The 27641-nt window shown below is 52.7% G+C and overlaps 2 protein-coding genes across 7 annotated transcripts; one reads left to right on the forward strand and one right to left on the reverse strand.

The window, feature by feature from the left end:
- Positions 1–13: 13 nt before the first annotated feature.
- BRME1 (break repair meiotic recombinase recruitment factor 1) lies at positions 14–25548 on the forward strand. Of its 6 annotated transcripts, none has more exons than XM_058727792.1 (11): positions 14–102; positions 409–472; positions 877–928; positions 5252–5429; positions 8851–8932; positions 9172–9282; positions 13408–14712; positions 18020–18130; positions 18372–18460; positions 20492–20584; positions 24306–25548. In XM_058727792.1, the coding sequence occupies exons 1-11, from the start codon at positions 71–73 to the stop codon at positions 24310–24312; spliced, it is 2124 nt and encodes a 707-aa protein (XP_058583775.1). In that variant the 5' UTR covers positions 14–70; the 3' UTR covers positions 24313–25548. The 6 variants fall into 6 exon arrangements, with proteins under 6 accessions (XP_058583775.1, XP_058583771.1, XP_058583772.1 ...); XM_058727788.1 differs by lacking the exon at positions 24306–25548 and adding an exon at positions 21687–22064; XM_058727789.1 differs by lacking the exon at positions 24306–25548 and adding an exon at positions 20828–21583.
- NANOS3 (nanos C2HC-type zinc finger 3) lies at positions 23264–27641 on the reverse strand. The gene is made up of 2 exons (XM_058727798.1): positions 25547–27641; positions 23264–23599 (listed from the first exon to the last, which is right to left on the reverse strand). Exons 1-2 carry the CDS (start codon positions 26040–26042, stop codon positions 23532–23534), a joined length of 564 nt encoding a protein of 187 aa, XP_058583781.1. The 5' UTR covers positions 26043–27641; the 3' UTR covers positions 23264–23531.

Raw genomic sequence — 27641 nt, forward strand, 5'->3', positions numbered from 1 at the left:
AAAGAGGCGGGGCGTGCGCGCGTGTGCGGGGGCGGTGCTGCCATCGCGCCTGCGCACGGCGGTGCCGTGAATGCGCGGGAAAGAGGTGGAGCGCGCGCGCAGGTGTGAGGGGTGGTGTCGGCCGCGCGGTTCGCGGCGTCGCGCGGCCACCTGCGGGCTCTGGCCTCTCCTGGCGGCCCGGGTCTGGACATTCCATATTTTTAGGTGGCCGGGGTAGGGTTAGTGTGGGTCCGGCCCCCGGAAGTCGGGCCCACAGCGCTCGGGCTTCGGGCCTTCTCCGCCCTCCCCCCCCCGCCCCCCCCCCCACAGTCAGCGCCAGACCCCCGGCCTCCGTGAGGGCCAACTTTTGCCCTTCATTTTCTCAGAAAATTCTAATGCAAGTAATTTAACCGAGTTGTTCCCCGACAGATCCAGGCAGACCTACCCAGTTCCTGATAAGGACAGAGTGACCTTGACAACTTCTGTGGCCCAGGTCGGTGTCGGCTTGTCTGGACGGCCCCAGGCATCCCCCACAGGGCTCCCCAGGGTCCTCGGGTGTCCCTGGAAGGGCCTCCGACCAGAGCGGAGAGGGACGGGGCTTCCCATGTTCTGTCCCGACGTGGGGACTAGAGCCGTGTCCCCAGGGCTTGCCAGGCGGGCGGGCCGTGGCCTGAGGTGGCTGTGACTCCCCCCCCCCCCCATGTTCCCTCGGGGCCCAGCTTGACCTCCCCCGCCTCCCCCCCCCCCCGTCCCTCCCCCCCCCTGCCCCCACCCCGCATCCCGGCAGCCTGATGGGCCAAGGTGCGGGGAGGGTGGCTTCTGCCCTCAGCCAAGGTCACTGGGGCTGTACCCAGGGGCAAGGACTGCTTACAACGATGGGATTCTGCTCATTTTCAGATTTCTCAAAGGAGGGATAAAATGACCAAGAGGAAAAAGCTTCGGACTTCAGGTATTTGGACACTCAAGTTGACACGTCTTTATTGCTGCTTCCGGTTACAGGAGGATGTGGGCCTGTTTGTTGTAGAAATGCTAACGCGACCCCGCCAAGCCCCTGGGCGGGGGGAGTGACTTCATACGAGCTGGTGAGAAAAGTATGAATTGTGGAAAGTGCATATGGTAAAAAAAGTGAAAGCTTTCTGGAGTTTCCTCCACCCTCGGGTGGGATCCCACAAGCTTAGGGCAGGGGTGCGCTCTCAGAGACAACCTGTGAATAGAGCTACAAGGTCTTTTTTTTTTTAACGTCTATTTTTTTTTAACTTTTTAATTTTTTTTTAAGTTTATTTATTTTTGAGACAGAGAGAGACAGAGCATGAACGGGGGAGGGTCAGAGAGAGAGGGAGACACAGAATCGGAAGCAGGCTCCAGGCTCTGAGCTGTCAGCACAGAGCCCGACGCGGGGCTTGAACTCATAGACCGCGAGATCATGACCTGAGCCGAAGTCGGACGCTTAACCGACTAAACCACCCAGGCGCCCCTTTCACGTCTATTTATTTTTGAGAGAGAGAGACAAAGTGGGATCAGGGGAGGGGCAGAGAGAGAGGGAGACACAGAATCCGAAGCAGGCTCCAGGCTCCAAGCTGTCAGCACAGAGCCCGACACGGGGCTTGAACTCATGAACCACAAGATCACGACCTGAGCCAGAGTCGGACGCTCAACTGACTGAGCCTCCCAGGTGTCCCCAACTACAAGGTCTTTGATATACTACAGGGTCATCGGTTGGTGGCTAAGTGTTTCACTCTGGAACCAAAACCCTGGGTTGAGGGCAGCCTGGGTGGCTCACTCTGTTGAGTGTCCAACTCTACATCTTGGCCCTGTGCTGGGATTTGCACGGAGCCTGCTTGGGGTTCTCTCTCCGCCTCTCCCTCTGCCCCTACTCTGATCGTGTTCTCTCTCTCTCTCTCTCTCTCTCTCTCTCTCTCTCTCAAGATAAACAAATAAACATAAAAGAAAAAAAACTGGGTTCATCCTAGCTCTCATGCTGGCCCTGTGATTGCAGATGACTTACTTTGTGCCTCAGTTTCCCCTTTCTGTAAATAGAAGATAATAAAGGCACCTATCCTGTCCATTCAAACAAGGATTCTCAACCTGGTGGGAGGATTTTTTGCTCCTCGGAAGACACTGGAAATGTCTACAGACATTTTTGGTTTTCACAACTGATATATGTGGGGAAGGTGGCAGGGACTGGCATTTAGTGGGTTGAGGCCTGGGATGTGCTCAAAATCCTAGAATGCGCAGGACAGCCCCCCACAACACAGAATGATCTGGCCTCAAACGTCAACAGTACCGAGGTGGAGAACTCTGCCCTAGAGCTCACATGTGTATTAGTATTTGTAAAGCACAGAGGATAGACCCTAGGTATACACAAGTGTATGCTGCTGTTGTGATTCTCCCCCAGACTTAAAAAAAAACAAAACAAAACAAAACAAAAAAAAACACAAAGAAAACAAACAAAAAAAAACTTCATTCTAAAGTAATTTTGGTCTTACAGACAACTTGCAAAAATAGTTCAGGGTTCTGTCTACCCTACCTCCAGCTTCCCATGAGGTTAATGTCCAACAAAACAACAGGACAACGATCAATCATAATATTGCATACGAAGCCAAGAAATGAAACTCGCTACACTACTTGTTTCAAGCTTTTCTATATATACACCAATATAGTGTTTTCACTGGAAAATAGAATCATCACACATATCGACCTATAATCTGTTTTTTGCTTTATGGGATATCACAATCCTCTTTATTTGTCAACCTACATATACGTGTCTTCACTCGAAAAGAAAAATACCCAACATTACATAGTATAGCACCACCTCCCTGTCATTGTCTAAGATAACTTAAACCTCGTAGAAGTTTGGAAATGATCACTTACTGGCTAATGAACATAAGGAGTAGCACTCATTTCCCACCCCACCCCCCCAACTATGTGGGACAAAAATTAGCAACGGATTGAAAATGTTTTGTGTAGAAATGAGCAACAGGCTGCTTGGAAACACAGGAATTTCACTGACCTTGGAGGGGGAAGCTGGGGACAGCCAGGCCCACCCACAGCATGTCATTTGGGGCCTCTCTTGGCAGTGGCCTCCCTAGCTCGGTGGACCCCAGGCTGGCCCAGGACAGCTGTTTCTGTGTGTCCTGGAAGGGGTGGGGACAGAGGAAGATGATTCTGGCAGGTGGTGAAAGAAGCCCTTCCCTCCCAACGTCTTTGGCCTTTGGCGTTGAACATAAGGTTCTGCCTTAGTTTTTCTTAAATTAGTCCTGTGGGGATAGATCACAGGAAGGAAATGGGAGGCTCTTCACTTCTGTTGATATTTTTGTTTTTTATTTGGTACACATGTCCATTGGATGAGTAAAGCGAGCTGGTGTTTGGGCATCGTAAGAAACCAAATAAACAAAGCTGCTCGATTTTGCCTTTTTTGGCAGACCACAGGGTGGGAATATGCTTGTGTAAGAAGCATTCGTTGGAGCCTTGCTCTAAGTACAGCACTGGCGCGGGCACCTAAGCAGGGTGCACCGGCAGGCGGAGCAAGGATGAGATCCAAGGGTGCCGCAGACTCAGGTCCTGCCCTCATGACCCTCAGGGTCTAGGCAGGGGAGAAAGAAAATTGCTTCTCACCGGGAGCACTAATTCAAATACACAGCAGTAAGGTCAAGTTCTAAAGGGGTACACGTGAACCATAACAGAATCAAAAAAATTACAGAAAAGTCACAGTGGTCTACTGGAGCACAAACAGCCAAGTGAATGCTAACAAGGACCCTAGTGATAGATGTTGGGGATGGGGGGCTCATTCAGTGGGTTTACTTCTAGCTGAGGTTGGAAAGGATCTACCTGACTGAACTCCAGAAAGACCACCTGGTTTGCCTTTTTGTTCTCACTGGTCAGAGGCACGGTACATAGTAGGTACTCAATAAATGCTCAAGTGCACTTAAGTATGCAGGCTCTGGAGTTGGACTGACTGGATCCCATTTCCAGATTCCTTGGCCTCCAGGTGCCTCAGCTTTCTTATCTGTAAGATGGGCAGAACAGTGGGATGCTGCCTCAAAGTTTTATCATAACATACCCAACTTCTCAGGATAGCGTCTGTCATGGAGTTGTCTAGGTTCAACCTTTATCATTTGTTTTTTTAAAAAATTTTTTTTCAACGTTTTTTATTTATTTTTGGGACAGAGAGAGACAGAGCATGAACGGGGGAGGGGCAGAGAGAGAGGGAGACACAGAATCGGAAATAGGCTCCAGGCTCCGAGCCATCAGCCCAGAGCCTGACGCGGGGCTCGAACTCACGGACCGCGAGATCGTGACCTGGCTGAAGTCGGACGCTTAACCGACTGCGCCACCCAGGCGCCCCTATCATTTGTTTTTTGAATAAATGAGTAGGTTGGGGCCAGGTTTGGAGAGGTATTAACAAGTCAGCCACTACTGGCAGTTTCCGTGTAAGGGTGTTTCCTTCATTCAGCAAATAGGTGTTAGGCTCTTAATTGCTTTCAGTGATGGGGAAGGTATTGCAGATATTCAAGGGGCCGAGGAGCAGCTGAGATGTCACCTCCCTAGCACTCGATAACTGTAGGTCCCAGTTTTCCCAGGATGGATATTCTGCAGGCATCACAGAAAACTAGAGTGGTACATAATTTAGTCCTATCAGTGTTTCCTGGTGGTGATCTCTGTTTTACACGTGTGTTTATTTAATCATGTACCAAGTATTTATTGAGCACCAGTGGTATACTAGATGATCTTCTAGGCACTTGAGACTCAGTGGAGAGTGAGATAGACCCCTCTTTGTATGGAGCAGGTTGTACTGAGGGAGACAGAAAATAACCAGTACATCAGATACTGGCAAAAAAAAAGCTGTGAAGTGAATGAAACAGACCGTGGGTCTCTATAGGGGGTGCCCTATAGAGAAGTCAGGGATGGCCCTCTGCAGGAATATTTGAGCTGAGACTCAAGGAAGCCAGTACACATCTCTCCCCACCTTCCCAGAGAGACAGGTGGCTGGACCAGGTTGTCTTATGTAGTTTGGTGCCAGGCCACATCAGGATTTGGTCTCAGTCATGACCAGTCCTTAGGTAAAAAGCCTTTGAATCCCATGGCCACCTAAGCTCCTAGACAAGGCTCCATCCCATCTCTCTCTCCAGGCTAGTGTCAGAGCAAGGGTTTCCTGCTCTTGGAACAAGCTTGTTCATGTTGCAGCAGTGGCCCTGCCATGTTGGTTGTCAGCCATGGAAGTGCCTGCTCCTTGTACCTCCCATCCCTTCATTTTCCTTTCTCTCTAAACTAGGTGGAGAAGGAATCCGTCCTCCAAAACTCCCAAAGAACCCAAGGCTAGGAGACTCTGGCAGGCCCCCCCAGAGTTCTGAGTGGGGCTGTTTGTGTCTCCCTGAAGAGTCAGAAGGCAGATCAGGACCTGTTCCCTCTGCCGAACAGAGGACAGAGGAACCAGTACAGGCAGCCTCCAGGTAGGTGGCTTGGAACATTCCAGCAAGCCTTCCCACCAACAGTGGGCACAGCACAGCCGCCCAGTAGGCAGGATGCAAAAGCGTGGGGACAACCATGACCCATCCAATACCACGCCTCCCTCTGCGGGTTCAGGTCCTCAGGTTGCTTCTCAAAGCCATTCCTAGGAATCTCCTTTCCAGGGAGAAAGGTTGAAATTTTAACCACGGGCAAGGAAAACCTTGAATGTTTCAAGGTCACTTGGTAATAGAATGCATCTTGTCCTCTGCTGGTCAAATCCATGTTTTTTTTTTTCAACGTTTTTTTTTTTTTTTTTTTTAATTTTATTTTTGGGACAGAGAGAGACAGAGCATGAACGGGGGAGGGGCAGAGAGAGAGGGAGACACAGAATCGGAAACAGGCTCCAGGCTCCGAGCCATCAGCCCAGAGCCTGACGCGGGGCTCGAACTCACGGACCGCGAGATCGTGACCTGGCTGAAGTCGGACGCTTAACCGACTGCGCCACCCAGGCGCCCCTGGTCAAATCCATGTTTATCCCACATTCCTTCTTAACCAAGAAAGGATCGATGGAGTTGTGGGTCTGCGAACTAAGAAGCCATGAAAGGGGATAGCAAATATTATGTGCCAGACAGTGTGCTAATAATAAACAGTTTATGTCTGTCTGTTTGTTTAATCCTCGTGGCTATGTGAGGTAAGTTTTTATCCCTGTGTCACAGGTGAGGACTCTGAAATTTCAAGATGTCAAATGACTTACTTGCCCAAGGCTACTGAGCTGGTGCAGGGCAGGCTGGGGTCTGGCTGTGTCTGGCTCCTGTGTTCCTAACCACCATGGTTTCCCAGCTTCCTTATTTTTATTTTCAGGAATATGTAATTAAGCACAATGGGGGAAAAAGAAAGATCTGGAGCATAGTCTATTCATGGAGTTAAACCACATGTAACTACAACAAAGTAGAAAGGGTTAGCAGGAGTTAAGAGGAGGATTCCTGCTACCAGAAGTCTTCAAAGAAAATATCATGGATCAGTGTACCAAATTTTCTGAGTAAACAATTGCGGCACATGGTCTGACCAACAGAGCTGTTTTTGGCGGTGGGGGCTGTGTGGTCGCAGGTCATTGCAATCTTAAGACTAAAGGCAGCCCTGTGGTGTGCGGGATATGAAGAGGGGCCGCATGTCACAGCTAACCCGTTCTCCCAGACAGGTAGCATGATGTCACGGTGCTTCACGCTCCTGGAGAGGCCAGCAGGGCTCATGGGGTCCCAGGCACTGCCCACCCTACTGTCTAAGTCCATAAGAATAGTCAGAACCTACAGAAGTGGGTTCCCACTCTCTTTTTTCTGTTTTTGTTTTCAAAATGTTTAATTAAGAAATTCCATGTGCATAGAAGTACAACAGAAAAAAGCAAAGCCAACAAGCTTAACACATTTATGTTGATAAATGAAATCTTTACCAGTACCCTAGCAGCCACCCAAATAATCCACTCCAATTAAAAATTTTCAAACTCTTGGGGCAGGGTGGCTCAGTCAGTTGAGCATCGAACTTCAGCTTAGGTCATGATCTCACAGTTCATGGGTTCGAGCCCCATGTTGGGCTCTGTGCTGACAGCTCAGATCCTGGAGCCTGCTTCAGATTCTGTGTCTCCCTCTCTCTTTCTCTCTCTCTCTCTCTCTCGCTCTCGCTCTCGCTCTCGCTCTCTCTGCCCCTCCCCCACTCTCACTCTGTTTCTGTCTCTCTCGAAAATAAATAAGCATTAAAAATTTTAAAAATTTTTGGGGCGCCTGGGTGGCGCAGTCGGTTAAGCGTCTGACTTCAGCCAGGTCACGATCTCGCGGTCAGTGAGTTCGAGCCCCGCGTCAGGCTCTGGGCTGATGGCTCGGAGCCTGGAGCCTGTTTCCGATTCTGTGTCTCCCTCTCTCTCTGCCCCTCCCCCGTTCATGCTCTGTCTCTCTCTGTCCCAAAAATAAATTAAAAAAAAAAAAAAAAAAATTTAAAAAATTTTTTTCAAACTCTTGCTGTCAGTATCTAGATTTATTCTGTCTCCATAACCTCCTGACACGGTTTAAACCTGTTACTGTATCTTCGTACTTTTTCCTGTTCCACTTATAAAGGTGAAATCGTGAAGGTTTAGTTCCAGATTTTGATTTTTTTTAACAACACATACATCCACATTTATTTAGATATAACCATAAATCTCACGATCTTTTTAAAAAGACCTAATATTTGGGGGGTGCCTGGGTGGCTCAGTTGGTTACGTGTCCGACTTCGGCTCAGGTCATGGTCTCGCAGTTTGTGAGTTCAAGCCCCGTGTTGAGCTCTGCGCTGACATTGCAGAGCCTGGAGCCTGTTTTGGGTTCTGTGTCTCCCTCTCTCTCTCTGCCTCTCCCTTGCGCTCTGTCTCTCTCTCTCTCTCAAAACTAAATAAACATTAAAAAAAAAAGACCTAATTTTTTAAGGTCTTTGGGTTTATAATAAAATTGGAAAGAAGGTAATGGAGAGTTCCCATATAGACCCCTGCCCCCACACATGCATAGCTTTACCCATTGTCACGATCACTCACCAGAGCTGTGCATTTGTTACCCAGGATGAACATGCACTGACACATAATAATCACCTGCAGTCCACAGTTTACTTTAGAGGTCACTCTGTGTTGTATGTTCTGTGGGTTTGGGCAAACGTAGAATGACATGTATCTACCATTAGAATCTCATGCACAGTATTTTCACTGCCTAAAAATTCTTTGCGTTCCACCTGTTCATCTCTCCTCTCTCCAACTCTGGCCCCACGGATCTTTTTATTGTCTTCATAGTTTTGCCTTTTCCAGAATGTCATAGCGTTTCCATCATACAATATGTAGCTTTTTCAGGTCACTTATTTCACTTAGTAACACGCGTTTAAGCTTCCTCTCTGTGTTCTCATGGCTTGATAGCTCATTTCTTTTAATGCCGAATAATATTCCATTGTCTGGATGCACCACAGTTTATTTATCCATTCACCCACTAAATGCAATCTCAGTTGCTTCTGTATTTTGGCAATTAATGAGTACACCTATTTTTTCTGACATTGTGTCTTTTGCATCTACAACTTCCTTTCTCTGGAATTTGCAGAGTTGGGGGTTAGAGTGTCATTCCAAATGTGAAATCCTATTCTTATTTCAGGAGCCAATTCCTGGGAATCTAAGGGTAAAGTGCTGCCAGAGCAGGAAGCTTGGATTCTAGATGTGAGACTGCACCCTTCTTGGCAGTCACATGTCACCCTAGGCGCAGCTCCCCTTCTCCACCCCACCCTCTCCAAGCAGGTGCTCCAGGACCTCCCTTGCAGGAGACTGAGCACTACTTTGCCTTTGGATTCATTCTGTTTGTCTTACCACGCGCACGGACAGCTTTCCAGAACTTCAGAACCACCTCTGTTTTGCCTTTCTCCACCCAGCTCCCCTGCTGAGGAAGCACAAGCTCCCGCCAGTCTCCTCGGGGAACCAGAAAAGGAGCCGGCACCCCTTCCTCTTTCCCAGGTGAGCCTGTTCTATGGCCTCATATATGTACTGCAAACGCTGCCTCCCTTAAGCTGGAGTTCTTATCTCCATTCAGCATCAACAGGCTGACAGGTTGGTGAGACTGTGTGCTGGGGATGGAGTGGAGGGCAAGGACTGCATTTGAAGCTGCAAGAAAGGAACTGGTTTGGCGTTTGTTTTCTGAGACCTCATTCCGCCCTTATCTTTATTGCTGCTTTGTTCTTGTATCTGGTTCACAGAATTCAGCCAGGAGATTTGTCCCCCAGTTCGCAAAGTCCAGGAAGACAGTGACAAGACCAGCAGAGCTGAGGGAAGAGGACCTCAGGAGTGGAACCCCTAAAATCAGCCAGGTGAGCCCTTTAGACACCCAGTAGCTGCTTGGACCAGCCTTGGCTACTGAGTTCAACCTTGGTTTTCTTTGGCATCGGCTAGACCTGCATCTGTCTGCATGCCCTTTTTCAGTGCGTGATGCTACAGATGTGTGTGGAGCGTGTGCCACGCCTGTGTGAGGCGCTCAGGACGCTGTGCCTGCACCCAAGTGGTCAAGGCCACAGCCCTTTTCCCCAGGTTGCATGATAGTAGTAAAAATGCAGAAAGACAATCCACATTCTGTCCCTGAACCCCTTTACTTCTTGGAAGCTTTTGTGTGGTTGCGGGTAGGGGATGGGTCTTACAGCGTGCTTTCTTGTCCTTTCTACCATGAGCTCCCAGGGTGATGATGTCTCTGGCAACAGGGGCCCCTACAAAAGTGAGGGATGGGCATTCCCAGCAGCCACGTTTGTAATCATCCCCAGCAGAGAACACCCGATATCCTTTAATGGGCGAATGGCTGAACACACCATAGAGCACAACCCAGCAACGAAAGAGGAACAAACCAGTGATACACGCAACAATCTAGATGGATTTCTAGGGCGTTATGTGGAGTGAGAAAAGCCAGTCCCAAGAGGTTATATACCGTAGGGTTTCATTTGCATAACGTTATTGAAATGAGAAAATTATAGAGATGGGTAGGTTAGTGGTTGCAGGGAGTTGGACCAGAGTGGGGTGGGGAGGTGAGTGTGGCTACACGTGGCAGCACAAGGGACCCTGTGTTGGAGATTTCCCATATCTTATTTGTGTGGTGGATGCACAGCCTCCACCACTGAGAGAGCTTTGTAGAACTTCATACACACACACAAACAAGCGTAAGTCAAGCTGGAAAGCCAAATAAGGTCGGTGGACTTGATCAGTGTTGGTATCTGGACTGTGATATTATACTCAAGTTATATAAGATGATACCACTGGGGGAAACTGGGTAAAGGGCATGACGAATCTTTTTCTGCCATTTCCTTATAACTACATATGAATCTACAATGATCTCACAAAAAGTGTAATTTAAAAACAAGAGGGGTCGGGGGGTGCCTGGGTGGCTCAGTCAGTTAAGTGTCTGACTCTTGGTTTCAGCTCAGGTCATGATCTTGCGGCTTTGTGAGTTCTAGTCCCATGTTGGGCTCTGTGCTGGCAGCGCAGAGTCTACTTGTGATTCTCCCTCTCTCTCTGTCCCTCCCCCGCCTCGTGCGATGTTTGTCTCTCTCAAATAAACTTAATAAATAAATACATACGTGCAGGGGCGCCTGGGTGGTGCAGTCGGTTAAGCGTCCGACTTCAGCCAGGTCACGATCTCACGGTCCGTGAGTTCGAGCCCCGCGTCAGGCTCTGGGCTGATGGCTTGGAGCCTGGAGCCTGTTTCCTATTCTGCGTCTCCCTCTCTCTCTGCCCCTCCCCCGTTCATGCTCTGTCTCTCTCTGTCCCAAAAATAAATAAACGTTGAAAAAAAAATTTAAAAAAAAAAAAAAGAAAAAAAAATACATACGTGCATACGTACATACAAACGAGAGGTCGGGTGCCTGGTTGGCTCAGTTGGTAGAGCATGAGACTCCTGATCTTGGGGTTGTGAGTTCAAGCTCCATGTTGGGTGTAGAACTTACTTAAAAAAATAATATTAAAGGGGCGCCTGGGTGGCTGGGTCGGTTAAGCGTCTGACTTTGGCTCGGGTCATGATCTCACGGTCCGTGGGTTCGAGCCCTGCGTCAGGCTCTGTGCTGACCGCTCAGAGCCTGGAGCCTGTTTCAGATTCTGTGTCTCCCTCTCTCTCTGCCCCTCCCGTGTTCATGCTCTGTCTCTCTCTGTCTCAAAAATAAATAAACGTTAAAAAAATTTTTTTAAAATAATAATAATATTAACTAACTAATAAGAGGGGTCTTAGCTTCACTGTCGACTGAAAATGTGCAGGAAATGCTATGTGTAACTCAGCGGCTGGTTGCCAGTGGCTTTACTGAAGCCAGACTGACAGGCCATGACCTTCAATGCTCTGATATTTGCAACACACACCCTCCTAGAAAGGTTGGACTTGACTGATGTAGGGAGGTAACTGTGGAGGAGGCATCTCCCTCAGTGCTGATAACTGTATGGAAGAAGCATGGGAAGGGGGGGACAATCGCTGTCTATAGGGTGCCCTTGAGTACAGACCTCAGTCCCTACCTATCAGATGTAATTACTTGTAGTCCAGTTTGAAAGGAGAGTTGATGGCATGGTTGTGAGAGGAAGGAAGGTGATGGGTTGACTCCAGGGTTTGGGGCCTGAATAGCTTGAAGGATGGAGTTGCTGTAGTTGAAACAGGGAGCCTCTGAGGGCATACTCAGGAGCTGGTGTCGGTCATGTGACATTGGATGTCACCAGGAGATACCAGAGGGAGATTCCAGATACCAGTGTCTCGACTTGGGGGAGATCCAAGGGCTGCAGTGGTTCTGCAGGTTTAGGTCTGAATGCCTGGATTGAGCTGCCATCTACCTAGGGGAAAATATCTATCTACGTCCCAGTCAGAACCCTCTTTCCCACCCTGTTCTGGTCATCTCTGTCTCCATTAGGGACATTTCGCTTCTCCCTCTCTCTTTTAAGTTTTTTTTTTAGTGTTTGTTTATTTATTGTGAGAGAGCAGGAGAGGGGCAGAGAGAGAAGGAGAGAGAAAGAATCCCAAGCAGGCTCTGTGCTGTCAGCATAGAGCCTGATGCAGGGCTTGAACCCACAAACCATGAGATCATGACCTGAGCCAAAACCCAAGAGTTGGATGCTTACCCGATTGAGCCACCCAGGCACCCCATCTCTCTTTTAAGTTTTTTTTTTTAAATGTTTGTTTATTTTTGAGAGAGAGACAGAGACAGAGACAGAGACAGAGAGAGACAGAGTGCAAGTGGGGGAGGGGCACAGAGAAAAGATACAGAATCTGAAGCAGGCTCTAGGCTATGAGCTATCAGCACAGAGCCTGATGTGGGCTGGAACTCACGAACCCACAAGATCATAACCTGAGCCAAAGTCAGATGCTTAACTGACTGAGCCACCCAGGTGTCCCTTAAGTTTTTATGTTGAAATAATTATAGGCTCATAAAAAATTGCAAAAATACTATGGACCCAAGTGTCCACTGGTAGATGAATAAGCAAAATGTTGCATATCCATACAATGGGATGTTATTCAGCCTTAAAAAGCAAAAACATTCTGATAAAGGCTACAACATAAATGAAACTGGGCAATATTATGCTGAGTGAAATAACCCAGCCACAAAAGGATAAATACTATAGGATTCCACTTACAGGAGGTCCCTAGAGGAGTCAAATCCGTGGAGGCAGAAAGTAGACGCTCGATGCTTGGATGCCCGGGGCTGGGAGACAGGGATTAATGGGGACAGAATTTTAGCTTGGGAAGATGAAAAGAGTCTTGGAGATGGAAGGTGGTGACGGTTGCACAACAGTGTACATGTATTTTATGCCACTAAACTGTATACTTATTGGTTAAGATGGTGAGTTTTATATAATGCGTATTAGACCACAATTGAAAACAAAAACAGTACGAGGTGCCTGGGAGGCTCAGTCGGGTAAGCGTCCGACTTCGACTCAGGTTATGATCTCACAGTTCGTGGGTTCGAGCCCCGCATCGGGCCCTGTGCTGACAGCTCAGAGCCTGGAGCCTGCTATGAATTCTATGTCTCCCTCTCTCTCTGCTCCTCCCCTGCTCATGCTTTGTCTCTCTCCTTCAAAAATAAATAAAAGCATTTAAAAATTAAAAAAAAGAAAAGAAAACAGTACAGAGAGGTCCTTGTGTGCTCTCCTCCAGTTTCCTCCAGTGGTAACATCTTCTAACTAGCATCCATTGCCAACACCGGTCAGTTGACGTTGACACAATCCACAGGCCCCCTTGATTTTTATATCCTTGATCTGTCCAAGAGGCAGTGTTGGTGGGAAGAAGCTGCTGATGGAAAGAGGGATTCCTCTGCTTCTGGTCCCCACTCCAGCCCCTGGGTCTAACTATGCCCAGCACTGGTACTGAATGGTACTGGGTGCACCATGTGTAACATCTGAGACTTTGTACAGGTATAGTTACAACTAGAAAAAATTTTAGTTGATTATTGAAGGCTCAAGGCTGGGTCTTTTACTCTCCATAGGAAACACCGCCAGGGCCCAGTAGCCAACAGGCCAGAAGCCGACTGCAAGAGGAGTCACTAGGGCTTGCTTCCTGGGAGCCCAGGGAGCTGGGAGCCCAGACCCAGGTGGACAGCACTCACCCTGAACACAGAGACCAAAACCCCATGACACCTGTGCCTGGAAGTGGGGATTCTCCGCCCTTGGCTTCCACCAATGTCTCTCCAGAACGGGGGATGGTACCCTTGGCCTCAGAGAGGGCCAGCCAGGACCACCTGTCGGAGCAAGGAACCAATACACCGGATGGTGAAAGCAGGAAGGGATGTTGGGTTCTAGGCTATCATGGCCAGAAAGGGCTCCTGCTGAGCAGTGATGCTGAAGAGAAGGAGCCAGACCGAGGAAGCCTCCAGGAAGCAGGTGTCCAAGGGGGAGCAGAGGCTGACCTGCCTGAGGGGCACAGAGAAAAAGGAGACGGTGTCCTGGGTCCCTCCTCCACTCAGGGCCCAGAGCCCGGATCTGCAGACCAGGCCCTCTCTGACCCCATGCAGATACCCAGCAAGACTAGCAGGGAAGAAGAACAGAGCTGTAGCGGCCCAAGTCACTCCTCCCTTGGGACCGTTGTCATCACAGACAGGAGGACAGACCCCACTGAGCCAGAACAGAGGGCTCCAGAGGTGGCCAAGCCAGATGAACAGGCCAACACCAGGGCACCTTCCTCTCCCAGTGGGAAGACCCCTGATGGAGGCCACAGTGGGGCCCTGCTCAGCTGTATACTTCTCACTGGGGAGACAGGAGGCAGAAGGGAGGCCAGGTGGGAAGACAAGCCCCCTGGCAACATCCTGGGGGGCCCTTTAGGCTCCCTGGCTCTGGATCGCAGGATAAAAGAGCCCATAGTAGGTGCTGGAGATTCCAGTCTTCTAGCCTCAGAAATGGGCCCACCTGTTGATCAAACAAGGGCGCCTGGCCTGGATCAAGAGGGACTGGGGGGGATGTGTGCACTGCCTTTGCTGTTGCAGCCTGAAGGTGAAAAAGCAGCTGAGTTAAGGAGCCAGAGCCCTAAAGAAGACCTTGACTGGTTCAATCTGTCTCTTGGAGCCTCTGCTCCTCCAGTGCACAGAGAAGCAGTGGGTGGCCCTTCCCAGGAGACCAGGGCCTGCCACGACCACCCAGATGCCCCTGAAGATCCCACAGGCTGGTCTGAACCCCCTCCTGGCTCTGCAGACCAGGCTCTCTTGGGGGAGTCTCCAGCCATGGAACCTCACTTCCTGCCAGACAGCCAGATACGGGATGCCCTAGAAGTCCCTGACCTTGCAGCCTCACCTGAGCAGGTAAGAGCTTCCCCACATGATAGCCAGACCATCCCGAGATAGGTGTCAAGTGGCCATGAGCCCTGTCACAAAGCACCCACCGGTGGGGAATTTGGGGTGTGTGGTCATCTGTTTATACAGCACACGGGTCTAGGGGAATGAGGTTTAGCTTCAGTGTGTATGGAGTCCGTGATTTTCCAGATAGGACAGTCCTGCCTTTCTGTAAGGAGTTTGTGTGGGAACTGCAGAGCCCCAGGCAGTGACACACATGCATTCCGTCAGCCCAGGCAGAGTTGATGGAGGTCCTCCATTCCTTGACTGCAGCCCCCAGGTGTGCCCACCCTCTCCACGCTTCAGGGCCTGGCCCTGGCTGCAGGTGCCTGAAGGATATAAAGAGGATGCCTGAAGCCTTGAGGGGTACCTTTGAAAAAGCCAGTGTTGTCAAAGCTGGGCATGAGGGAGAGGACTTCAGTCTCCAACTGAAAAGAGCCTTTGCCCATCTTAAGGGTCGTTTCAGGGTCCTGATATGAATTTTTTTTCCAAATATATACAAGAATTTTGCTTTCCTGCTGGAATTCGTAGGGACTTTCTTTCCTTCAGGGATCTGCCTGCCCAACAGGCAGTGGGAGAGCTGCCCCAAATCACCTTTCCTGGCTACTGAGCCTGCACCGGCCATTGGCATTCACCTGTCTGGGGCAGGTGGCAGCCTTGCTTTGGCCCCACCCCCAGGGAGGCACCACATCCCTGACCACTGGCACACCTGAATCTGGGCTAAGTGCTTTGTGGTCACACCCTGGAAGGTAGGTGGTTCTCTTTCCACACACTGGGTGTGGATAAGAGGCTGAAGGAGGTTGGGCACCTGCCCAAGGTGAAGCAGCTGAGTGAAGCAGGCTGGGTCTGTTCCCAGGTTGGCCTGATTCTGCAGCTGTGCCTGTCCTGGAACACAGAACCCAGCTTGCTTCACAAACATTGGCCTCTGTTTCTTCGGCTGTCCTGCTGAAATGTTTAAAAAGTTAATTCAGGGGGCACCTGGGTGGCTCAGTCAGCTAAGCGTCCGACTTCAGCTCAGGTCACGATCTCGCAGTTCGTGGGTTCGAGCCCTGCGTCGGGCTCTGTGATGACAGCTCAGAACCTGGAGCCTGTTTCAGATTCTGTGTCTCCCTCTCTCTCTGACCCTCCCCCGATCATGCTCTATCTCTCTCTGTCTCAAAAATAAATAAGCGTTAAAAAAAAATTTAAAAAAAAATTCAGTTACATGATTATCAAGAGCCTGCTCTTCCAGGAGTCAGCACATCAGGCGTGGTCCCTGCCCCTGTGAGGTTTGTGGTTGTACTGTTCCCACCTGCCTCTCCCAGAGTAAACATTTTGTACCCTATCATTTCAGCACTTAGTTTTTTTATACAATATGGCCCCGAAACACAAGCCTAGTATTTCATCTGGTGCCTAGCTGAAGAAAGCCAGCTGTTCCAGCCACAGAGGGGAATGTGGTTGGGTTGAGCAAATGTGAGTCTCCAAGGTGCTGCCTTCCCAGGGGATGGCCAAGGGTCATCTTTGGCCCTTCACCATGTTTACCTGCAAGGTAGCTTCAGACCAGGCCCCAGGTGCCACATGTGGGCCCCCAGTACCTTGTGCCACCCATTTCTCAATCACCAGATGAGTAAGATCATGGAAAGCCAATCGCCGTGCAGTCCACTCGTAACGTTTGAAGACAAGTACCTGGGATAGATGGGCGTTCAGCTCCTGGCACAGTTGAAATTTTATAATTGAACCCCCATCCCTTGAAAAATATAAGCCCCTCCCTTGGACAGAAGAGCAGTCTAAGTTACCCCCAGTCTCTGGCTGCTGGGCAGTGGCTAAAGGAGCAGTTGGGCTATCTAGTGGCATCCACCAGGCAAAGAACAAGCCCTTCCTGATCGGCCACCAGTGACTTTGGGCTTTGAAAACACTAAGGAATCTGCAGTGGTGGGACCCAGCAGACAGCCGGGGTGGTCAGACCTGACAGGCCCCCCAGGGGCGGAAGCGCTGCCCTGACAAGGCTGCTGACGCCTGGGCACGTTTTGTTTTGATAATGGGCGTTCCCAAACAAGTTGGGGCGACCCCGGCACAGGCAGGTTCCCACGGAAAGCTTCTGGATGGGGCCCAGCAGGAAGGCTGCGTGGTGCAGGTAGATGGAGAGAGTGGCAGCAGCGGCCTGCCCACTGTCCCTCATGGTGGCACAGCCATGAGCACTGCTTCGAGGGAGGCAACTCGGGGTGTCCCAGAGGTTACACAGCAATGACAGAGCAGTTTCAAACCCAGGTCTCCTCACAGGAAACTATGGTGTTTTCTTCTCATAGTAGCTCCCTTAGGATGTAACACTCCCCACAGAGACACTGGGGCCTCTGTAGGCCACCGCCACGTAAGTCACTTAAAAAAAGCTGATTCCACGTCCCTCTTGGGTCCTAGAGTGGTGGCCTCCAGCACATTCTGGAGGAGAACTGCCCTCACTGTGTCAAACATTCACAGAACCCTGGTGGAGGCAGTAGTACCTGTCAGGAGGGAGAATATTCCTCATGGCCAAGAACAGCACAGGGAGTTGAGTGAACATGTGATGCCAAGTTGTATTTTAAGCCACAGAGTCACTTACATGAAAGTCAACCAGATGCCTGGGAGATAACTGGACAGGCTTCCCAACTCGGCACTGCTGGCATTTGGCCCCAGATAGTTCTGTGTGGTGGGGCTGTCCTGTGCACTGTAGGGTGCTGAGTGGCCCTCCTGACCTCTACCCACAGCACGCCCATAGCACCTTCCCCAGTACCAAAGTGTGCCGACCAGCGTGAAGTGCCTAGGGGTGATCCTCCCTGGTGAGAGCCGCTGGGCTACAAGCAGCTCTTCACGTCTGTTCCTTGGGATTCAGGGACGATTTGCAGCTGCAAGCTGTAGCTCAAGCCCTTCATCCCATCCCCCACTGCTGTCAGGAGAGAGGGGCTCGGTTCTGAAAGGATGTCTTTTGGAACGGGTCCCGTCTTACTCTAGGACTTTGGTCCCCCCAGAAGAGGCCCTGGGCCGGCCACTCTGCCCAGCCTCTTTGCCTCTTTTCAGAGGGACATATGTCACCTCCATGATTGAGCCTGACATTTTCCATGAAAGTTAAACCACCGTTGACATTTAGAAACTTAAGCTTCTCAGGGTTATCTGGCTTTCTCCCCTATTAATTATAAATTTTCCCTTAAAATGTATTTGCAAAATCTCTCCCTGACATGAAACCTGGCTGACCTCTTCCCCTCAACACCAGATGCCCACCTCACCCCAGTCACCATTACTGGGGGTCTTCTCTGTATCTTTCCAGATACTGCAGGATGAGCAGGAGACAGTGCTACACCTCAGCCATCAGAGACAGAGCCATCTGCCAACACAGATCAGCCCTTCAGAAAGCACAGGCCTGGCAGGGGACACCAGGGTCAGGCCCCACATTGCCCTGTCTGCTCTTTTGGAATGGGGAGGTGGGGAGAGCAGCCGGGCTGGCGGCCCCCGGGTCTAGCTGTTACGGCATCCCGTCCCTTCCCTACACCACTGTTCTGCAGGATTCTCTGCCTCTGTGTCCCTGACATGGCCTGGAGGAACCAAGAGGTCCCCTGCATGACCCTTCCCTGTGCAGGGCTCACAGCTAGGTCATTCATATGTGTGCTCTCTCTTCACAGTTGTTTCCTCTGGGGAGCAGGCTGGACTCTTGTTGGCCTGGCACAAGCCCACATGCTGATGGAGGCCCCCTCACTGACTTCCAGCTGAGGTAGACATGATGGGGGGAGGCTGACCCAGGACCCTTGCCCCAGTACCGGTTGTCCCTAAGTGCCTGGGAGGGGAAAACGTCACTGCTTTCCTGGAACTGGCGCTTCCCACACTCTCCCTCACCATAGGCCTGCCTTGCCCTGGATGGGCCTCAGTAAGGGAGCCAAGCCCCATCTTTCAAACTGTGCGTGTCGCCTGATCCCCATGAGTGGGAAAATCGTGATCATCGATCTACAGACAAACCACAGTCTCTTCCCAGAACCCCTGGGAAGGTGCTCCCAGGTCCATGGGTTGTTGTGACGTACCATGTACTTTTTGTGGAGAGAGGTTCTAGAGCTTTCCCTAAATCTCTAGAGGGGAAGAGGACCCAGACAGGGCTAAGAACCGTTGGCCCATGTGACCTTGGGGTCTGTCCCCACTCTGGCACCTTCTGGCCCTCCAGGGTCCCTGACTGGTCCCATCGCCTCACTTGGCTCTGTGCCCTAAGGCAGGCCACTTTCTCCCTCCTGCAGGCCATGGAGCGTGTGTGTGCGCGCGCGCGTGTGTTGGGGGGGGGGGGGTCCTCTGTCTCTACCCCAGAGCCTTTCACAGTCCCATCACCTCCCTTTGTGTCCTTTCTCCCCACCCTGCCAGGCGCTAACACTGAGCCAGTCCTCTCCTGTTACCTTGTACTTGAACTGGCCTCTCTGCAGAGGCTGCAGCTTATCGATTATTCATGGCCAAGTTTCTGTTTCTGGCTGGCAAGTGTGGAGGAGGGGTGAGAGACACAGCCCTTGGCAGAATTTGTCTCCTTCCTTTTTCTCCTCCTCCCCCTCATCCTCAGGATAGAGGTGGACACGTTCCCACCTCTTACCCATGCATAACATCTGTAAATAGTACCTGTTGTACCACGTGTTGCCACACACACACACACACACACACACACACACACACACACACACTGCAAGGGGATCAGTGGCGGTTTAGTCACAGTGGCCCTACTATTGCTTCAGCAAAGAGGAGAGAGATTCATGTTGTGAATCTCCAGTGGCCTCTGATATGACCCACATGGATGACTGGAAGCCCCAGGCAGGTCATGGGTCTGGTTCAGTGGCCTGTGGCTGAGTGGGACGTGCAGAGGCTAAGGCAAGCCAGCTCAGGGTGACCGAGGCGGGTGGGGCAGAACTGGAGTTCCCACAGCGACAGCCCGGCAGACGCTGCCAAGCTGGGGTGTGGGAGGATTTAGGAACAGCTGTTGGCTGGAGTCCAGGAGGGCAGCCCACTGCCCACACCCGCAGGCCACGTGTGTTAGTTACAGTGGGTGCTGTGGTGCATCTACCCTTCCATAGATACTAATGCCATCCAGTGCCAGCTCTTCCAGGAATTGCTCTGGGCATGGGGGAGGCCGTGTGGGACAAAACACAAAACTTCCATCTGGTGGGGGTGGGAGGGTGAGAGACCAGCAAATTAGTCAGATGGTGAAGTGTTGAGAAAAAGACTGAGGAAGGGGTTAAAAATTTACAGTGGTGATCAGGGAAGGCCCCCTCCCCCCACCAGGAGGAGATATTTGGGAAAGAACATTCCAGGGCCCTAAGAAGTGCTCAGGGAACAGCCAGGAATTCAGTGTGGCTGGAACAGGGGGGGAAGGGAATGAGAAGGAAGGGATGGGGTCTGGAGGTGCTGGCAGATGGTGCAGGGCTGCAGGGAGGGGCACTGGGCCCGACCCGGTTTCCATTTTCACAGCCCACCCCACCCCACCCCAGCACTGAACGGGGGACAGGCTGTAGGGGCAGGAACTGGGGGCCAGGGAGGCTGTGGCAGCTGTCCAGACAAGGACCAAGGTGGTGGGGAGGCGGCTGGATTCTGAGTGTGCTTCTCATGGTACAGCTAGCCAGGTTGGCCATGAGGGCTCTGCCTGTGGTGGCTTCGTATCTGTAAAAGGTATTAACATCCAGAGAAGACCGCTCCAGGCCCAGCAAAAGCCCCCAGAACAGACTTTGACAGAGCTGTCCAGTGAGGTCAGGCTTCATGTCATCCCTCCCTTCTCCCCCAGGACCTGTGTAGGGATCAAAGCTTGCGAAGCTGCCAGGATGGAGGACGCAACAGACACCGTGCGTGGCCTTGTCGTTGAGCTCTCCAACCTGAAGTAAGCATTGGGCAGGGATCCATGGATGAGTGGGGTGGGAGGGGTGGCAGAGGGGACAGGGCCTTGGAGGGTGGTGGGGAGGGCCCAGTGCCAGCATCTGCCTGTGTGCGTGTCCATGACCCGTGAGTGTGTAGGTGTGTGAGCTTGTGTGGGAGAGTGAGCAGCCACTTGTGCCCGAATGAGAGGTGGGGTCCTCGCACAGACGTCTGGTGGAGCACAGCTCCTGCTGGCACTTCCCTGCAGCCGGCTGATCATGAGCACCCACCGGGACCTGGAGGCTTTCAGGCGCCTCAACTACAGGAAGGCAAGGCCAGCAGGGAAAGCGCCGGCACCCTACACATCAAAGGGAGCTGGGAATCTCCCTCCAGGGGAGCGATCCTGGAGGGATTTGTAGATTACTTCCAGACCACCTCAGGAGCGCCCTGTGCACACACTTGTGTGCAAGCTCACAGTGCCTATGCGTGTTTCCTCTGCGCTGGCCCCCAGAAGTGCCTGGTACTCCTGCCAAACAGCTGGAAACAATCCCTCAGCAGACCCCGGAAAGCCTGCAGGCTGTGTGTGCCCCCTGGTTTACCCTAGAAGATGCTCCAGCGTTTCCCCAGTGGGCCCCAGAAACCTTCCCTCAGCCTACCCAGAAGTCAGCTTTCCATGGGAAACACAGGAGGCCAGGCCTCAGTCAATAGCCTCCCTTGGGAGTTGGTTCGGGAGGGGACCTGCTCCTCCCTGGGGCTGCAGCAAAGGCCAGAGGCAGGAGGCTGGAGGCTGACTGTGCCCCCAACACTCAGGAAGCCAGCTGCTCTGAGCAGGGCCCATAGCTGCCCCGACGTTTATCTGGATTTGCAAATTTCAGTTCTTTAGCTCAGGTTATGGGAGGTTCAGAATTTGTTTCTTTCCTGGAGGAGAAAAGGGTTCCCTTTGTTGGCGGTACCTTTGTTTTTCTCCAGATTTCCATTTTATTTGTTCTGGTTAGAGCATTAATAAATGATTCCCTAGTGTGGATCTGGACCTGTTGTTTGGGGTTTGAGGCATTTTCAGTTCCTTATGTTTTGCCCACAAACCTCCCTAACCACCGCTTTCTCCTTTTACTTCTCATCCTCCCCAGGAAGGCAGGTTGGGCCACTGCCGGGCCCTGTGAATCAAGGGGTCCCCACAAGATGCTAAGTGTGTCAGTCTCCAGGAGTGGGTGGCTGTGTGTCCATGTGTGCACATCCAAGCACACACACACACCCGTATCTGTGGGGCAACAAGCCCACTGAGACATCATAGTTGATCACCCAACTGCAGAGTTGGCAGGTTCGCTTTGAGAGCTCAGATGGCCTTACCCATCCCCCAAGGAAAAAGCTGCTTCTAGGCCCCAGACTGGAAGGAGGCAGTCCTGGGGGATTGTTACTGATACAAACACAGCTAGTGGCTGCAGGTGCTGCTGTCCAACCCATTTTACAGAACACGATGCTTCAATTAAATTGGTCACCAAAACGTTGACCAGACTGGAGACTTCATTAGTCCTTTGACCTGTGACTCCTGCACCCATTTCCTATAGTCAAGGCAGAGATCCCCTCCTACTGCCTTCTTAGACCCCAGGAAACCCCATGCTGGAGGAGAACAAGGTGGGTCATGGTCCCCCTTCTCCTGGCTGGATGTGCAGCTTCTTCCTTGAACCTGCCTGGACATGCCCCTTCTCCTGGTACCCTGGGTCTCAAGTGCCAGCAGCTCTGGCCTATACAATGAGCACTTACAAGCAGCTGGGGGTGGCTGGGATGTTGTGTCCCCTAACCCAGTTTGAAACTCTTGGGGCTGCTAAGGAGCCTTCCTCTGGGTCTTCTTCCTCCTCCTTCCCTCCCCTCTCCAAGCAGAGGGACCAGGCTGTCCTCAAGGACTATCTCCCATCCCAGCCCTCCTCCTGGGTGGCCTCGGGTCCTGGTCCACGTCCAAAAGCCTAGGGCCACAGGGGACCTGCAAAATCCAAATCCCGCTTCCACCCAACTCTGGGAGACCGTGTGAGCTAGGGATGGAACCCCAGACCCCAGGCCAGCCCTTGGCTTGGGGGAAGAATTTAGACAGACACTTGCCACCTGCTGCCCTCTGGAGGCCAGGGGAGCAGACAGGGAGTGGGGATTCCCACAAGCTCAGCCTTTGCCCCAGGAGAACTGGATCACACTACCTGGTAGGGACAGATCTCCCTCCCCTGCCCAAGCAGAGCCAAAGCCATGATGCCTTCTGCCCAAGGCCTTGGCTGGCCCAACCCCCCAGGACATATTCCCATTCTTTGCCAACCCCCTCAAGAAGTCCTTCCCTGTTCTGAAGGGTCTGGCATGTGACTTCATGGCCTTGGTTGCTGGGACATCTGTGATGACCTAAACATTCACTGAGGGCCTCCTTGGTCAGGATGATTTGGGGAGGAGGGGGAGGGACAGTCTCCTATCAAGCCCCCGCCTCCAGGGTGGAGGATTCTGCCCATATGGCATGTCAGTGTGTGAGAGATGGCTGGAAGGGAGTTCAAAAATACCAAACATCACAGAAATGGCTTCAGGGTGCTAACCGGGCAGCACGTGCCGTGCTCAGGTGCTGGACTGTCACCCTGTGGTGCCCACTCCCATTGAGAATAGAAAAGAGGTGCCCCATCCCCTCTGGAGCTGTTCACACTACCTTGTCCCAAGACCTGGCCTCTTCTGACGCTGATCCATTCATAAGCATTTATTGAGTGCTGAGTGGGTGGCCAGTGCTGGGGAGGGAGGGCCAGGGTGACTGACAGCCACCTCCTTCCTCATGGGGGGGCTCTTTCAGCTGTGCTCCCAGGCCCTGCTCTCTTAGCCAGGCCTCCAGGCTGGGGGAAGGGCCCAGGGGCAGGTCCTTGCAAAGTGGACCTTCCCCAAAATACATCTTCCATCGAGCTTGGGTCCCCACGCCCAGGGGAAGGCAGCATCTCCATCCTCCCTGCACCAGTCTCCTAGGCAGAAGTGGAGGGACAGCAGGAAGAGGGTGAAGGTCCAGAAGACTTCCCAGCACCTTTGGAACCTGGATTTTAAAAAGCGGAGGGAAGGAGAAAAACGATAATAGGGTATGATTCAAGACTCTCAAAGTCCTGGTTCAAACTTCAAGGCTGCCGGGGCTCTGGCGCCACCTGGGGGCCGCTCCTGGAATAGCATCCCTGTGACCGCCAGATCAGGACAGCCCAGGGTGGGACCCAGAGCTGGATACAAAGCCCAGAAACTCCCACTCTGGCTGGCTGCGCTGCCCCCTTGCGGCTGTAGGGCTCTGGGACTCCACATTTGTTACACCCAGAATGTTACAGGAGGCTGGCCTTTCTGCCAGTATTGTGGTGAGGGCTGCTCCACCCCACCCTCCAAACCTGGGGAGTTTTCCTATTCCCTCCCACTTAAGAGGGGGAAAAAAGCAAATTCTGAGGCCATCATTTCTATGTACCCTCGGCTTCCCCCATTTCCCAGTTGGACTTCACTGCATCTCTTGGGGAATATGGTTTTCTGCTGGAGGGACTCATCTCTTTGGACAAATGTTCCCTGCACAGCTTCTGGGGGTGAGGGTGAGATGGTTCCGCCCAGTCACTTCCCTCAAGGAGCTCACACTCTGATGGAAGAGGCTATACCCACATCGGGCACCCAAATGGGCAACAATATGGCCCAGTCGGACCTGCCTCTTCTGTTAGCCATCTTCCACAAAAGCAATTAAAGTTGCTAAAACGATTTGTTTTAAAACCCCACAGGAGCTGAGGCCTTTCGCATCTGTAATAACTGCTGCCACGTAAACTCAAACTACACCGAGCCTGCGGCCTGCCTGGTCCCTGGCCTTCCTGCCTGGCTGGGAGCTCGTTAGAAATGCAGGTGCTCAGGCCCCACCCAGACCTGCAGAAATGGAATCCACATTTGATGATCGCTATGGGGTGACCCATGGGGTGAGCCAGGCAGTGTGGGGGCCAGTTTAGAACTCAGGGAGGCTTCAGCCAAAGCTCTCATAAATTTATGCCCCAGCTGCCCTCCTGAGCTGATCCACACACAACCTGACGTTTCCCTGGATGCTGGGTCTCTCCCTCCTTGCTGCCTTGACACCTTTGCCTGGAGGACCAGCCTCCTTCCTGCCTTCTAACACTCTGAAATCTGTCCCGACAGTCCAGCCTACCACGGTCTAACATACTGTTAACATGCAGACCTGGTCTTGCCCCTTCCGTGGCTCCCTAGTACCCAAGTCCAAGATTATAAGGCTTTTGTGCTGTCCCCCCCAAGTCTCTGACACCTCTTCCACCATACATGCACACACATTCTGTCCCAGATACGTTAACTTCACTGGGTTCCGGAACGAGCTCCGATGCCTGGGCCACACTTCTCAGCACTCCATCAAACTGAATTAGACTTTCAAAAGTCACTTCCCCCAGGAAGCCCTCCTGGACCCCTCCATCCGGATCCAGGTGCTTCCTCCGGACTCTCCCATTCAGCACTCATCACACTCTGAAATGCCGCTCTCCCATCTACATTTTCACATCACTGACCCAGCCCAGCACTCAGCACAAAACAGACACCCAAGCTATTTGGCGAAAGAGTGAACAGAGGAGGAGCATGAAGAAGCCAGGGTTCAGAGACGCTGAGCACTTCTCTCAGGCCACACAGCTCCTAAGTGCCAAGCAGGACCGGAGCCCCTGCTATACCTAACTGCAGATCCCACTACTAGTCCCCACAGCCTCCCGGACAGATCCCCCCATGCCTGGAAAAGAAGGCGTTTCCCACATGGGCCCAAAGAGGGAGAGTCTTGCCCAAGGCCACAAGTTAATCCCAGCCCCAGTTTACTCACATTGGGCAACACTTCTAGAATATTGCTCTAAGGTTTCTACACAGATCATCTCCCCCCACCCCTCTAAAGTGGGTGCTTGGGTTAACCCCACTTCATAGAGGCCCCGAAGGACTCGGCCACAGCCTGGGGCAGGTCCCCTCCACAGCGGGTCTCCCCAGCCACCTGCACAGGCTGCCGCCGCTGCTCCCGCGCCCGCTGCTCCCGCGCCCGCTGCTCCTCCTCTGCGATGCCCCGAGTCCTGCATCCTCGCCTTATCAGGCCGGGATACCCTCTTGCCAGCTGAGTTGCGGGTGGTATAGCTGTAGACGGAGGTGTAGCCCTGGCCAGTGAGCGGGCAGAAACGACGGGTGTGGGCACGCTCACGCGTAGCGCCGCACTGAGGGCACACGTAGTCACGAAGGATGGGACACAGCACCCGGCCGGCCTCGTCCTTGAGCACATGGGACTGGTAGATGGCCCGGGACTCTCCGTTGTGTTTGCAGAAAGAGCACAGGCGTTCAGGAGCTGCTGAAGATTCCGGGCTGGGCCTCTGACCCCCTGGCCCTGGAGCTGGCTGTGGCTGGGGGTCCAGCCTGGTCTCAGGCTCCCCTTCCCCACGCAGAGCCCCGACCAGGCGTGCCAAACCCAGGTAATCCGTCCATAGGTTGAAGGTTCCCATAGCTGGGCAGCGTGTGTGCCAGGTAGAGGGGCAGAGAGAAGCAGCCTCGCCTGCCCAGAGCTCGCTTTCTAACCCGTCCTCCGCCCCTCCCTTCCCCTCTGTGGAGCCTAGGAGTCTGGGCTGTCAGTTCCCTCCTTATACCTCCAAGGGAGTGTGAAGGGGGAGGAGCAGGCCATGGGAGGTTCCTCATTGTCACAGGGGGGCTTGCTGCGGCTCCCCCATAAAGGCACCTGCCAGGGGATACATGGTCTCTAGGTGGGCTGGGGGTGATGGGGAGTGACAGGACACAGGCTGCAGGGGGCACCCACAGTTGGGAGCCACCCCCCACACAGAGGGGCATGGGGAGGGCTACCCCTGCCTACCCCTCTTGGAGGCCTGTGAGGCCAGCCAGTCCTGCCCCACAGGGAGACGGGGAGGGGAGGGGGAAGCCCCACCCCAAAGACAAGCACTGATGTAGTCAGTAACTTAGTAACTTGTGTCTTCCTTCCCCTGGGCTGGGGGAGGGGCCGGGTGCCCCTGGGCTCTTTGGGGAAGGTGGGGAGCCGCATGATGCACCGGCTGTCTCTGGAAGGGGGATGGTGCCTGGTTCCTGGGGAAGGCCAAGGATCAAGACCCCCAGCTCAGGGGTCCCTCAGGGAGCTTTCACACCTATTTCAGCGGAACCACTTTCATGGACGAACACCCTGAGGTATGAGGCCACCTGCCCATACTTCACAAAGACAACACAGAAGCCAGTCTCCCCCATCCAGTTACCATAGCCCCTAAGGCTAGGTGCTGGCCCTGGGGTGGACAGGAAGTGAGAAAACATTATGGGGGCAGCAGAGGCACAGGCTGGGTTAATGGAGGAGGGGACCCCCCAGCACCTCAATCCCCACCCACTCCCTCAAATGAGACCCTCAAGAGTTACCCAGGTGGGGCAGAGACTCGGCAGATGAAGGGATGAGCAGGCACCGAGGTGCTAAGTGGGCAACCAAAGGTAAAGCAGAGGTCTGTGGGTGCTGGGCCCAGGACCTAGACACACAGAAGAGGGGCTCTGCTGCCTGCCCACCCCATTCATTGGTTGACTGACTCGTTCAAGAAATCCTAGTCCTGAGTCCTCTGGGAACAGGGCTCACTATCCCGTCAGAAAGGTTTTCCAGGTGCCTCCCAACTCCCCCCACTCCCCTGGATTTATTCCCCAAATCAGGCTTGTGTCCATAAGGATCCCAGATGCCAGCCCTCCCCAAGGGGTGAGGAGCTGAGGTCAGGGCGTCGCGTGAGTGGGTCTTATCCCCTAATCCCTTCCCCTCAGGCTGTGTCCGGCCCAGCCACAGTGACATTCATCCCTCGGTGGGTCTGGCCTCCGTCCTCACAACCCACCGACAACAATGAATGTTGATTGTGACCTTTGCTGTGGCCTAAAGGAGGGGATGCCCAGGCTGGATCTGGGAGCTACCCCGGCCCTCCAGATATAGAAGGCAGGGGTCATGATGGGTGGATGGCAGTTCCAGGCCTCGGGGTCCACTCAACGGTCGATGGTTTGCCTGAGCTGCCCAAACTCACCGACAGGTTGAATGTTCCCCCAAACCCTTGGCAACTTCTCCGGGGCGGGGGGGGGGG

The sequence above is a fragment of the Neofelis nebulosa genome, chromosome 4, assembly GCF_028018385.1.
Source record: "Neofelis nebulosa isolate mNeoNeb1 chromosome 4, mNeoNeb1.pri, whole genome shotgun sequence".
NCBI lineage: Eukaryota > Metazoa > Chordata > Mammalia > Carnivora > Felidae > Neofelis > Neofelis nebulosa.

Bases quoted from the DNA above. Each gene is read 5' to 3' on its own strand.
- BRME1 (XM_058727788.1), top strand. From the start codon at position 71: ATGCGCGGGAAAGAGGTGGAGCGCGCGCGCAG. The intron at 8,933-9,171 runs GTGAGCCTGTTC...TCTGGTTCACAG, and splicing joins CACCCCTTCCTCTTTCCCAG to AATTCAGCCAGGAGATTTGT. The intron at 20,585-21,686 runs GTAAGCATTGGG...CATCCTCCCCAG, and splicing joins GTTGAGCTCTCCAACCTGAA to GAAGGCAGGTTGGGCCACTG.
- NANOS3 (XM_058727798.1), bottom strand. From the start codon at position 26,042: ATGGGAACCTTCAACCTATGGACGGATTACCTGGGTTTGGCACGCCTG. The intron at 23,600-25,546 runs GTGGCTGGGGAG...TTTAAAATCCAG, and splicing joins AGCGGCGGCAGCCTGTGCAG to GTTCCAAAGGTGCTGGGAAG.